This window comes from Orbicella faveolata, unplaced genomic scaffold (genome assembly GCF_042242905.1).
Source record: "Orbicella faveolata isolate gen_17 unplaced genomic scaffold, um_ofav_v1 contig_24, whole genome shotgun sequence".
Taxonomy (NCBI): domain Eukaryota; kingdom Metazoa; phylum Cnidaria; class Anthozoa; order Scleractinia; family Merulinidae; genus Orbicella; species Orbicella faveolata.
In genome coordinates, this window is record NW_028301552.1 from 5127501 (window position 1) to 5140888 (window position 13388).

Here is a 13388-nt window from a genome sequence, read left to right on the forward strand (position 1 = left end):
TTTCACAGAACTTCTCACTTAAGTTTGCAGGAACAAAAATAATGACATTTCTGTGTAGTCTCCGTAACAGCCTCATAACGTACTGTTGCATCCCGCTCATTCGATACTGAGTGATTTACACTACTGTTGTGCATAGCTCTAATGGAGATCTACAACACAACAGTAGTCTGCATCTAATTTGTAGTCTACATTTTTCGATATATCATAATGAATGTCTCTGAGTGTAGTCTCCGCAGCAGCAGAATACTGTGGAATGGCCCGATGATGAGATCATTTTATTTCTGTGACACCTTTGCACAACTACATGTTTGAGGCTGAGGCAGGGAGTTGTAAGCTCCTCTGTTCAAGCTTACAGTTCTACACTCATTATGGAGCAATAATCGTAACCACTTTTTTCAAATTATAAATGTTAGAATTTGAAACTCGAGATTAGTAAACAATTTCCAGGTGAGTATTTACTATTCAGCAATATGTAATACTCCCAAAACAAATGCATTTTTAAAATCTGAGGACAAGCGAAAGACAATTGTATGCGCACGTTCATGAAAGCTGCACTATGCGCGAGCTGCACAAGCAGAAACAAGAAACCATCAAAATAGGTTTTGGTTATGATTAACCATTGTTTGAGAAACTCACAAATTAACTCGATACCAGAGTATAGAGTTTTCTTGCTATATTCTTAAGTCAGAACAAACGCAAAAACATACGCGTAAGCTTACAACAAGCGCGAGCAGATCTTATTATTCATTCCCAGCGCGAGATTGAAGTCTTGTTTTCGACCCTGAAAAACCCACCTTTTCCGTTAGCTCAGAGCATAAAACTACATATAAGCGCCTGGTTCGTATTCCCTGCCTTATTCCCTGCCATCACGGTGAAAAATACGCAAGAGAATCTCGCAACTCTCACATTTTGATCACGCAACGTGACAGCATCCACGCGAGAGCCCCCGACATGTGCATGGATCCGCGCGGATATATGACGTCAGGATGGCGCAATTTGTTCTAAAAATAGAAAAATTGTCCCATATCATAGGTGCGCGCGAATCCCAAGACCTACGGTCTCCGTCCCCGATTATGGCTCCTGCATCCTTGTATTTTGAGAGATTATAAGATTCATATCTATTTACGGTATCAAAATCTTTTAGTTGTAATTTCAGTCACAATGGAAGATCACTTTCGTCGAGATCAAGAAGGAGAAGAAGGAGAAGAAGAAGGTCGCTTAAGATCATGGATCCCTCCGTCCATCCATCCAGGTTAATTGATTAGTGACTTTTCTTCGCAGAAAACGATTACAGCTTGTCTAATTATCATTTATTTATTGCTGTTCATGCGCAACTTTAAAACTCTATGTGAAGTCGCGACGATGAACTGCTGAATCGCAACTAAGCTGCTATGAGGCTTTATTTTGAGAGTTCTCTGTTCGTAGTTTGAAACTGAGTTGTTTTCTTTTTTACAACTTTCAGCCAACCTTTTTCTACAGAAATATTAAAAAAAGCTAACGGTAGAGGAAATATGTATTTGGCATGGAACCCCATGAAAGAAGATTAGATTAGAGTTGAACCAAAGGTTTGATTGTCTGCTATAACTTTTATTATGTATTTCTAGACGTGGTTCAAGTTTCACTGGAAAGTAATGGGGACACTTTGAAAGGTGAGAAAATGGACGGGGAATAAATTAAGCCGGCTTGAGATACCAAACTAAGGTTTAATAAGCAGAACTGATCCCGATTAAGACGCCGAACTTAATCGCTGAACCTGCAATTCATGGTTGCCTGTTTTACGCCAAGAACGTGTACATCTTATTAAACTGCGAAAAGTTAATTAAGGCCCTGTTGGCGGGAGGGGGAGCTAAGATATCCCTTATCGCTATAATTCTAAGCACATTGACCCGCCAAATTACCAAGACGCCCACTTCTTAAATGTTGAAGGAGGCCAAAACGGTTTTCTCCGTCTCTCAGTTCCTTTTGTTTGATGGATCTATGCAACCATAATTTTTCCTTTGTTGCTTCGATAGAGCGATTTTCAATTGAGTTGCGCAAAACCAAAACCAAAGTACTCACTGAGGTCAATCAGAACAAAGGCAAACATCCCAAGGAGCCAATGATAACTCAAATTAAACACATCTAACCAATCTGAAGCGCGGGAAAACGCGAGTGACCAATTCGCGATTGGTTTTAGTTTTTCATCTTTGGGAGGGAATGCGGCGAGAGATCCCTTGATTCGTAGCAAAGCAAAACCAATCCAATCCCGGATTACTTTCCACTCTCTATTGAAAATTGCTCTGATGGGGTGATACCAATTCCTAGTTATCATTAAACAATCTAAGGTCTTTTTCCCGATGCAAGAAGTTACCACAGCAACACTAGAGCCTCTAGAAACACTCTTAATTTTAGCCTCATGTTCCTGTACGTAGCTCTAAAGCGAGTTCGGTGATTCCCGGTTTTTATCATCAAATTGTAATTGTTAAACCAAAACTCATCTTTTCGCAAACTTATTGAAAAAAAAAATTGTAGTGTAGGTTCAGAGCCACCCTAAATTATTGCAAAATTAAGGTGGCTCTGAACCTAGACAACAGATCTTTTGAAAAAAAATTGCCAAAAGATGATTCCGATCCTTTAAATACAGGGGCCACGGAACTCGTGTTACAGCTACAAGCACAGACAGCTAAAATTAAGGGTGTTTCTAAGATACTGCTGTGTTGCTAGGGTAACCTTTTGTGTCAGAAAATGATCACAGATTGCTGTTTCACACCATCATCAAGGATACCTATGGAAAAGTGTCGTAGTATCATTTTATAGTATCATTTTATCAAGGTCGGGCCCTTAGTAAAATGGCTGAGTGACTTACCGCCTCGTGCCATTGCAAGACGAAAACCTTACCAAAGTAGTCGACAAACTTGAGAATTTAAACTCCCTGCGTCGCGAAGCCGAAAGCGCTGCTTGTAAAACTGTAAACTCTTGCTCAGACAGGAAGAAACTTTGAAAGCCTATGCTTTAAAAAGGAAAAGCGCTTCTCGGTGCAGGCAATATTTATGGAGATACACTGTCTGTGGCGTTTTAAAAAACTAGTCTTCTATTTTTATTCCTCGTTTCTTTGATCTTTGATCAGTAACATGCCTTTATTTTGTCATTCCAAGCTTTCGATCGATTCTTGCGAATTATGCCAAAAATGGAAGAGAAGAGGCTCATGTTTTTGTGGCGAGTGGATGCGTATTACCCTTCTTTCGCAAGATGCATGCGCCTACTTGCTGGCGTGCTCGAAGCCTTTAGATATGAGTCCTATCTAACTTTCGATCTTACGAAACAGCGCTTTTTGTCTTAACCCCATAGAGATTGACAAGAACAGAAAAGTGTTACTAGATCTGTCGACCAAGTCTGCTGGTGAGCTAACTACAACACAGGAAACAAACCAACAGAAAAAAGAGGTAAAACCTGATATCAAGATCATAAAAAAAGTTATGAAAAAGTAATAAAGCAGAGAGACATTGTAAGAAGCCCAGGCTTTAATTTTCTATTTCTAAGAATAATGATTCGTCTAAACAAGGATTTAAGATTTCGTTGCAGCTCTCATTTGACTAATCTCGTCTCTTCAACAGTGACTCAATTTACAAAAGGAGAATCACACAGCATTATTAAATGATATATTCTTGTTTCTAATAGAGAGGTGATGGTGATTTGAGGCTTAAGTAATGAGCAGAAAACTCTTATTAAATTGTTGTTATGATTTTTAAAAAACCTTAGGATAAGGCACAAAGCATCTCATACCAAGATGAAACCAGGGCAAAAACTGATGTCGACCGATATAAGCAAGACCTACAAATTTTCAAAGAAATGGGAGACAAAGCCGGAGAGGGCAATGCGTATTTGAATATCGGTAAAGCATATTATAGTTTAGATGATTTCAAAACAGCCATCGACTACTATGAACGCCATCTCAAAATTGCCAAGGAAGTTGGAGACAAGGCAGGAGAGGGTAGTGCGTATTGTAATCTCGGCAATGCTTACGATAGCTTAGAAGATTTCAAAAGAGCCATCACGTTCCATAAACGTCATCTCAAAATTGCCAAGGAAATGGGGGACAAGGCGGAAGAGAGCAACGCGTATTGCAATCTCGGCAATGCGTATGAGGGTTTAGAAGATTTCAAAAAAGCCATCGAGTATCATGAACGGCATCTAGAAATTGCCAAAGGGATGGGAGACAAAGAAGGAGAAGGTACTGCGTACTGCAATCTCGGTAACGCTTTTGACAGTGTGGGAGATTTCAAAAGGGCCATCAAGTGCCATGAAAGTCATCTAAAAATGGCCCAAGAAATAGGAGACAAAGCCCAAGAGGGAGTCGCATATTGTAATCTCGGCAATGCTTATAGTAATTTAGAAGATTTCAATATAGCCATCAAGTACCATGAGCGGCATCTAAGAATTAGCAAAGAAATGGAAGACAAAGAAGGAGAGGGAATGGGCTATTGCAATATCGGCAACGCTTTTGAAAGCCTAAGGGATTACAGGAAAGCCATCGAGTACCATGGACGCCATCTAAAAATTTCACAAGAAAGTGGAGACAAGGCCGAAGAAGGAGAAAGTTACTGCAATCTCGGCAGAGCTTATGATTGCTTAGGGGATTTCAAGAAAGCCATCGATTGCCATGAACGTCATCTCAACATTGCTAGAGAATTGGGAGACAAAATTGGAGAGGGGCGGAGTTACTGCGATCTCGGCATTGCATATGAAAGTTTAGGAGCTTTCAAGGAAGCCATTGAGTACCACGAAGCTCATCTAAAAATTGCCAAAGAGGTGGGAGACGAAGCTGGCAAGGGAAAGAGTTATTGCGATCTCGGCAGAGCCTATTGTGGTTTGGGAGATTTTAAGAGAGCCCTCGAGTACCATGAACGTCATTTAAAAATTGCTAGGAAACTGAGAGATAAGGTTGGAGAGGGATGGAGTTATGGAAATCTCGGCAGAGCCCATGAACGTCTAGGAAATTTCAAGAAGGCAATCGACTATCATGAACGTCACTTAAGAATTGTCAAAGAAGTCGGAGACAAAGCTGGAGAGGGAAGGAGTTATAGTAATCTCGGCAGAGCCTATCTTAGTTTAGGGGACGTCAAGAGAGCCATTGGCTACCATGAACGTCATCTTAAAATTGCCACAGAAGTGGGAGACAAGGCTGGAGAGGCAGCAAGTTATGGAAATCTCGGCAATGCTTACTACAGTTTGGGAGATTTCAAGAGGGCCATAGAGTATCAAGAACATAGTCTACAAGTTCTCCAAGAAGTTGGATACAAAGTTGAAGAAATGAAGAGCTATTGCAGTCTCGGCAATGCTTATCATAATTTAGGAGATTTCAAAACTGCCATCGACTATCACGAACGTGAACTAAGAATTGCCAGAGAAGTTGAGGACAAGTCTGCAGAGGGAGGCGCGTATTGTAATCTCGGCAATGTTTATCACAGTTTAGGAGATTTGAAGAGAGCCATCGAGTACCATGAACGTCATTCAAAGATTGCCGAGGAAGTGGGAGAAAAAGCAGGAGAAGGAAGCAGTTATGGCAATCTCGGCAATGATTACTATAGCTTAGGATATTTCTCAACAGCTATAGAGTACCATGAACGGCATCTAAAGATTGCTAAAGATTTGGGAGACAAGGCCGGAGAGAGAAATGCCTACTGTAATCTCGGCAATGCCTACGCTGGTTTGAAAGATTTTAAAAGAGCCATGGAGTGCTATGAACGTCATCTAAAAATTTCCCAAGAAATGAAAGACAAGGCTGGCGAAGGAACGAGTTATGGAAATCTCGGCAGTGTGTTTTATAGCTTGGGAGATTTCCAAAAAGCCATCGAGTTCCATGAATGTCATCTAAAGCTTGCCAGACAAGTTGGAGACAAAGCTGGAGTAGCCAGATCGTTGTACTCTCTTGGTATCAGCTTTGAAGGCCAAGGATCCTTATCAAGATCCCTTGAGTGCTATCATTCCAGCGTGATGGTCTATAATGAAATCAGAGCTAGTCTGAAGTTTAAAGATGAATGGAAGATCAGTTACCGTGATACACTGGAATTTGCGTACACTAGCTTGTGGCTTCTTCATTTAAAACAAGGTGAAGTTGTCGAGGCTCTGCGTTTTGCTGACCAAGGACGTGCACAAGCTCTTAGAGATCTCATGGATTCAAAGTATGTGTCCGGAGAAGAATACTATCAGTTGCACTCCCCAGAACTGTCTGCTGACTTCCTCCTTAGCTGTGTTCCATCAAACACAGTTTTCACAGCAGTTGATGACAAAGAAATATTTTTCTGGGTCATTCAGGACGGTAAAGATGTTCAGTTGAGAAGAAAAGAAATTACCGATGTTTCAAACGAAGATGTGAAAAGATTTATTACCTCCTTGAATGAGTCAATTGGAACAAGAGGTGGTGTTATATGCGAAAATCGTTCACTTGATGAGCCTTGTGGCGAACAATTGGCGAACGAAAGGGCCCCTGGCAATGATTTTCATGCTGAACAGTCACAACGACGTGCTCTACGAACGTTATATGACGTCATCATTGCTCCAATCGCCGACCTGTGTGACGGAAATGACATACTATTTGTCCCAGAAGGTCCACTCTGTTTGGTCCCTTATGCTGCATTGGTTGATTCTAAGGAAGGGTACATGTGTGAGTTTTTCAGAGTCCGACTGATTCCATCCCTGGCCACTTTAAAATTGATAACTGATTGTCCAGGAGATTTCCACAAGAAGACCGGGGCGTTACTGGTGGGTGATCCATGTTTGCAAGACGTTCCTCAGTATCTGCGTAAGGATCTAGAACAGCTGCCATATGCAAAAAAAGAAGTGGAGATGATTGGGCGAATCCTCAGCACAGCTCCTCTCACCGGTGAAAAGGCAACGAAAGACGAAGTGTTGAAGCGACTACCGTCAGTTGCTTTAGTGCACATTGCTGCACATGGCCGAATGGAAACAGGACAAATTCTCTTAGCGCCAAGTCCTTCGACCGGTGTACGAACAGAAGAAGACTGTTTTCTTACAATGACAGATGTGTTACAAGCAAATCTGCGAGCGAAGTTGGTTGTGCTAAGTTGCTGTCACAGTGCTCAAGGGGAGATTAAAGCTGAAGGGGTGGTTGGCATTGCACGAGCGTTTTTAGGTGCTGGAGCTCGCTCTGTCTTGGTGTCCCTGTGGGCGATTGATGATGAGGCGACTATGGAGTTTATGAAACATTTCTACGGAGAATTGGTTAAAGGAAAGAAGGCCAGTGAAGCTCTTCGTGTAGCCATGAAATGTATGAGAGAATCTCAACAGTTCAGGGAAGTGAAGTATTGGGCACCATTTGTACTGATTGGCGACGACGTCACGCTGGAGTTTTAGATTGACGTTTTCCATCGTCCAATGTAAGTAAACGATACGATTATGCAATGCAAAGTTAGGAGAACGTAATGGCAAGATACAATGCAAGTAAATTTAAAACGTACCTTCTCGTTAGGTGGTAAATAAGCGTTAAGTATGTGCTTCTATGTTCCATTCTAAGTCACCGAAGAATCGGAATGTTAACATGATCCGTCCGTTGTTTCTGCCAACTCATGAAAGTAATGCTTTGGTTGAGACCATGCAATACAACTGAGCCAGTATATTTTCCTTGATGGTTCTTTCGAAAAAAAGAGATAAGAAACAATTTCCTCGATTGAACAACTGTCTTGTTATCAGACATTTCTCAGACGCAAACTACGACCACAGGTCGAATGCAACTGCATTTGTTGCGCTTTGAACTCAGCCCAATCAGTTGGAAAGCCCTTGTTTTAGCATTTTAAAACAGACAGTGAAGACTTACATTGACAACAAGCACCAGGAAAAAAGAACACTCAACTTCCAGCTGTCCATCGCGTCTCAAAAACGTATGTGCCGAAGTTCTGTTAGCTCTTTCAATGTCGAGAGGGGCCATTTTGTTGAATATGAAAATCGAACTACATGAAACAAAAGCCATTATTTATGCATCCCTTGCCTAAGAAACAACAAGTAATCTCTACTATGGTGATGCGGCTCTTTGCGTTAATGGCTGTTCCATTTCCTCCTTGTAGGTTCTGAACGTAGAAGCTGTATATATAAACGACGAGACAAAAGGCGGTCCGAGTTGTAGCTACGTCCTTGATGAAATACGGATTAGAAACTAGAAACTGTTTCTCCTATGTCCAAGGACCAAGTAAAGCCGTGATGAGATTGCAGAGTACTATCACTTTTGACGATAATTACGAAACTATTTGCAAACATGAAAGAGTTCGGTGGCAGTTGTTTCGTTAACGTTTAAGGACGTTCGCGCCCAAAATCATTTAACGTACTGATTTCTTTTCAAGTTTGACTGTAGTTAGACCATGATCAGAATATGTCAAAAACGCTAAAAAATTTGGGAGTCACCGAGCTCGTTTTGGAGATAAAGCATATCACAGACCACAGCATTTCTGATGGGAGTTTCAGTCATTCGACGAGATTCTGCATTCATTACTATCGGAATATATTTAAGTAGAATGGAGAAGCATATCTAAAACGTGTGTTTATTTGAGCACATATATACAATAGATTTTTACTACATATGTCATTAGCTTAGGCAGAATTAACCTTAAAAAGGCCACGTCTAAGTCACGCACACCTGTAATTATGCGAAAATTCGACCTCATGTGAATAGTAAATGCGAAATAACTAAAACCTCCCACGTGCAGATTTTTTTTGCACTTTAGTATATTCGAAAGAATCAGAAAAGGAAATGATCGGTTGAAAAATAATGGGGATCACTGAACATCCAGCGAAAAATATCCTCACACAAAGTTAACGCAAAGGCCATCAGCTCTATGTTTTGTTGAGTTTTTCACTCGTTACGCGCGCTCGATGTATGACGTGGTGCGCGCGTAACGAGTGAAAAACTAATGAATAGCGTGCGCACTAGGGATGCGCGGTAGCAATGGGCGCGAATGTCCTTAAATGCTAGACCTAGGGCTTCGATTCACCAAGTGCTTATAATAAAATATTAGTCGTATTGATTACCTCACATTTCAATTTAAATGTTATGCATTGTTCTAGCCTTCCCAGATCCGTTTTAAGCATTTTAATTATTAAAGCTGTTACTTTACCTAATTTGTTTTATCAAGTTTTTGACAATGCGTAACTTTCCTTTGCTAGTTTTCAAAATTTCAACATAGTAAATCGACCACAATTTTCTTTAATAAGTAGATTCCATGTTGCCGCGCGTTTGTTCAGTAATAGATCACAGGTGAGGTCAAAATGTGGTAAGAAAGTTCAAAAGAAAAACGAAAAGTAGCACACGAGGGGCAGCTGAGTTTGTCACGGATGTTCTTACCACATTTTGACGTCTTATGTGATCTATTACTGAACGGACACACGGCATCATGGAATCTATTTGTTTCATACAATGAACAGAATTTAAGTGAAATGAGGAAAATCGCCAACTTGCATCGTGGCGCCCGACTGTTAAAACAACTTTCCCAGTTAGGAATTGTTAAGAGGCCGGGAAATCTCTTTGTCTCGGTTTCCTCTTTTTAAGCGATGATGTAATCGTCTCTTAATGCTGAGAAGCAGCATTCTTTTGGATAAGTGATGTCTCACTTATTTTCCCCGCGCTTATGTCGCGCACGATTTATCCCTCGGTGGAAGCGAAATGTACTCTGAGAGCTAGTAAATAACACACCAAAAATTCGCCGTCTTTGGTTTCGGGGAGTGAAAAACTTGTCCTTTGCGGCCGTCGTTTGCAGTTTGTAGGATCCGCCGATAGCCTTTAATTTCAGCCTTTAAACAAAGATTTTGAGTGTGGATTGTGCTTTTTTCAGTATCGGATAAATTTGTGCTCAAGGACAAACTCATAATGAGAACATATCGTCCATACATACAACTTTAGATCGACAAGCAAGTCGCACACGCGATAGGTCAAGGGTCCCCATTAAATTTACGTATTTGTGAGCGCTGTGTAGGCCGGACCTTTGCCTGTCTTGAAGTGAATTGATTGAGCACTGTCAGAGCACTGTATGAACACTGAAATATCTGAACTAAACTTATCTGAGGACTGAAATATTGGTAAAATTTAACTTGAATTGAAGAAGAGCATTGAAGGAGTTCGCTGTCAAACCAGTTGAGATAGCAGAATGCAACGGAGAATAGTGTAACGAAAAGGTGAGCTACCTGAAGGTTGTAGCATCCACGAAGTGTTGGTTAGATTTCCAGTTGTTAAACTCAGGTATCGGGACTGGAGTGGCTGTTGCATCTTATCCATTTTCTTCTCGTTAGGCTAGGGTCGCACTAAGGGTCTGTTTACAAGGAGGGAGAGTTACCCTAGCAAGCGGGTTAACGCTAGCTGGGGGGCACAAGATAGCCCAGGTTTACAAGCAAAATTTCACAGGTAGGGTAACCTTACAAGCCGGGACAACTTAATGCGCGGTTACACCCAAAACGTCTGGAAACAACAGAAAGTTAACCCAAGTAGGCGAGTTAACCCCACCTGGAGTGTCTACCAGGGAAAAAGTTAACCCGCCTGCTATTATAACCCTAGCACGCACATAGGGTTACCCACCTACCCCGATAACCGTAGCTGCCTTGTAAACACAACGAAGAAAACAAGAGGAAATGTGTGAGTGCTAGGGTAACCCGCTTGCCAGGGTAACCCTTTGCTAGGGTAACCCTCTCTCCTTGTAAACAGGCCCTAACAGGATCGATGATTACATTGGACATAAATTCTGTCATCGCATGCTCGCGAAATGTGCGACCCTTTTGACGCGATCATATCAGACATGACTATGTCCGCGACACTTTAAGTTCAAAGAGACCGATATCCTGCCACGAAGCAGGTTACATCTTGCCTAATGGTCTTAAAAACAGTTTTTCTATTTTTCTTTTGTTGCAATGTCAATCAAATCTGAAATTCCGCAAATTAGATTCCACAAAGCAAGCACGCATCGTCTGTACAGAGCTCTTGCTTCAACATTTTCCCAATTCTCACAAAACGTTATTAGTTGTAATTCTTCATCTTAATCCGTACGAGTTTCAACGCTTCCAGTTTTCATAGCATAGTGGAAATGACTTGCAGCCGATTTGTTTTCAGCAGCAAAACGCAGAGCCACAAGCACCTTCGTCGTTACCTCCGAGTCTAGAGCAGCCTTCAGTTTCACAGAAGAAGCATCCTCGGGAGAGAAAACGTCTAAAAAGAAAAAGTCTAGCCAAAGGGAGCGATGGTGCCTTAACGATGAGAAAGTCCTTTTCAGCTTTGGGCCGATAATATAATGATTATTATCAGCATGGTGTCATATATCTTTTATGTCGTAAACGTACGACTCCAGAAACCCTCTGGGGGTAAATGCCCCGAGAAACTTGGGTGACAAAAACAAAAAAGTCCACAGTGCGACCCATGTCTAACGTTTAAGTATCCGGAAATGGAAATGGCAGTTAAATGTCATCGCTTCTGCACGCATTGCGTGCCGTTTATTTGACTTCAGAACACCTTAGTTATTCCCACTGTTGAATTGCTGTGTCTCTGGTCACTCACGTCCCCCGAAAATGCACAACTCAGTTTTCTACAAGTGAACATGCAAATTTCGAGGGAAGCAACATCGAAAATTCCAGAGATTTTTTAACTGAATAATTAGAGAGAGAATCGCAGTTATGATCACTTCTCAAACAGTAGCGAAAATAAAGCCTAAAAACATTCAGGCTTCTACGGGAGTTTAAACCATGACTTCTGAGATACAGGTGCTCTACCAACTGAACTAACAAGGCAACTGAGAGCTGGTCATTTTGTGAGCGGACGAAATGTAATTTGACCTTCAAGTTTTCGTCAAGACTTTTTCAAAACATCCTCTTAATCTCGCGCCTTTGTGTTGAACAGGGAAATTTAGAATTTATGTTTTCGTGCTGTTTATCGGATGGATCTGCGGATCGTTTTGCTTTGTGTGAAACGAGCGGCGCAAATTTCGTCTGTTTATTTGGCGATAAACGTTTCCCGCTTATTGCCGGGCACGTTTGAGTCAAGTGATGAAATCCATCGCTGTAACTAACCAGTATAAAAAGAGTCGGGTAAGGTTCTTCCGCGAAAGCACTAGTATTCTTGTATTATTTTCTTAGCGCTGTCGTAAAAACAAAGCCTTAGTTTTAATTTCGACCGAGGATATAACCTGATCTCATTTAATCTCGCGCAAGCGGTCGGATATTGGTTATCAACGGTAAAATTCTCGTAAAGTTGAAAGAGCCAGGTTCGTGCAAGCCCTTCCCATAATGCAGCGCGCCAAAGTTCGGGCGAGTTTTCACAGATGTAAACAAAACTTTTCATAATTCAGGGTCATTCGCAGGTTTTCACGTGGTTGCTACTTAGATTTGATTCATTGTTGTGACCTTAAGCCTGGTTGCATCTTCTGTTCATGCTTTAAGGAAAATGTAAAGTAAGATTTTAATGTTTGTGAATGTTTCTTTCAATCTTTTATCTTTGTCGTCAAAGTTCTCAATTTCTGCCTTTCGGGAAAATGGCTGTCATCCCGCAAAATTCCATCTAAATTATGACCGATCGTCAAGTTATACCTCGTGTGATTTGCAGACAGATTCTCTAAATTGCTGCTTCAATATATAGAAGATCTTAAAGTCGATTGATCTCGAATTAACTTCACTGTTTGATACGTAAAAAGCAAGCACCGAGTCGAGTGTCTTTTCACTGGATTCCTTTCACCAATTAGGAAATGAAGAAGAAATCAGGCTGGCGCAAATATACTTTGGTGCTTGTTACATGAGTTTTTTAAGTTTGGCCCTGGCATAATATATATATATTTTTTTAACCTTATTTTATTGGAAGACTCGTCTACTTTACAATACTAACGTTACATTCAATGCTAACATTACTTACATCACTAACATTACTTAAAATATTAATATTCTTTAAATTTAATTTCTACATAGCATATATTACGTTACAAATACACAATAGTAACATTAAAAAGCTTACAATTTACAACACAGTACTAAGGCCCGTTCCAAACGTCGCTCCATTCATGCGCCGAACCTAACTAATGAGTTAAATACGGGCAGAAGAGCGGCGTTTGAATCAGTTTGGTTCGGCAGGTTAAGTTTGGTGCGGCAAACAACATTAAATTCGGCAGGGTCTGTCGCACTATGCGACGTTGGAGCGGCAGCTGATTCATACGGCGTTCTCCTCATGTGTCGAACCTAATGCATAAATTACTGTTATGTATTTTTCATATAACGGGACTCGTAATTGGCTCAAAATTGAGTGGCGTGACCAGTCATGCATGAAGCTCCAAGTCGTCGCTAAAAGTAAAGGCAACAAAATTTAAATATGCCTTCGATTTATGAGAAACGGGACGGTATAAGCGAGTTTCTTTAGCGCAAATTTATTTTTTGCTTTT

General features: G+C 41.0%; 1 protein-coding gene across 2 annotated transcripts in view; it reads left to right on the forward strand.

Moving 5' to 3' along the window:
- The window catches only part of LOC110044691 (uncharacterized), a 17226-nt gene extending 8118 nt beyond the window's left edge, over positions 1-9108 (forward strand). The window contains exons 2-6 of one of the 2 annotated variants that reach the window (XM_020750263.2): positions 1145-1252; positions 1605-1649; positions 3328-3422; positions 3739-7376; positions 8061-9108. In XM_020750263.2, the coding sequence (XP_020605922.1) occupies positions 1162-1252; positions 1605-1649; positions 3328-3422; positions 3739-7353 (3846 nt within the window). In that variant the 5' untranslated portion in view covers positions 1145-1161 and the 3' untranslated portion in view covers positions 7354-7376; positions 8061-9108. Of the gene's footprint in view, positions 1-1144; positions 1253-1432; positions 1566-1604; positions 1650-3327; positions 3423-3738; positions 7377-8060 lie in introns of those variants that run through there. The other variant, XM_089291729.1, reaches the window with a different exon arrangement.
- Positions 9109-13388: the final 4280 nt, after the last annotated feature.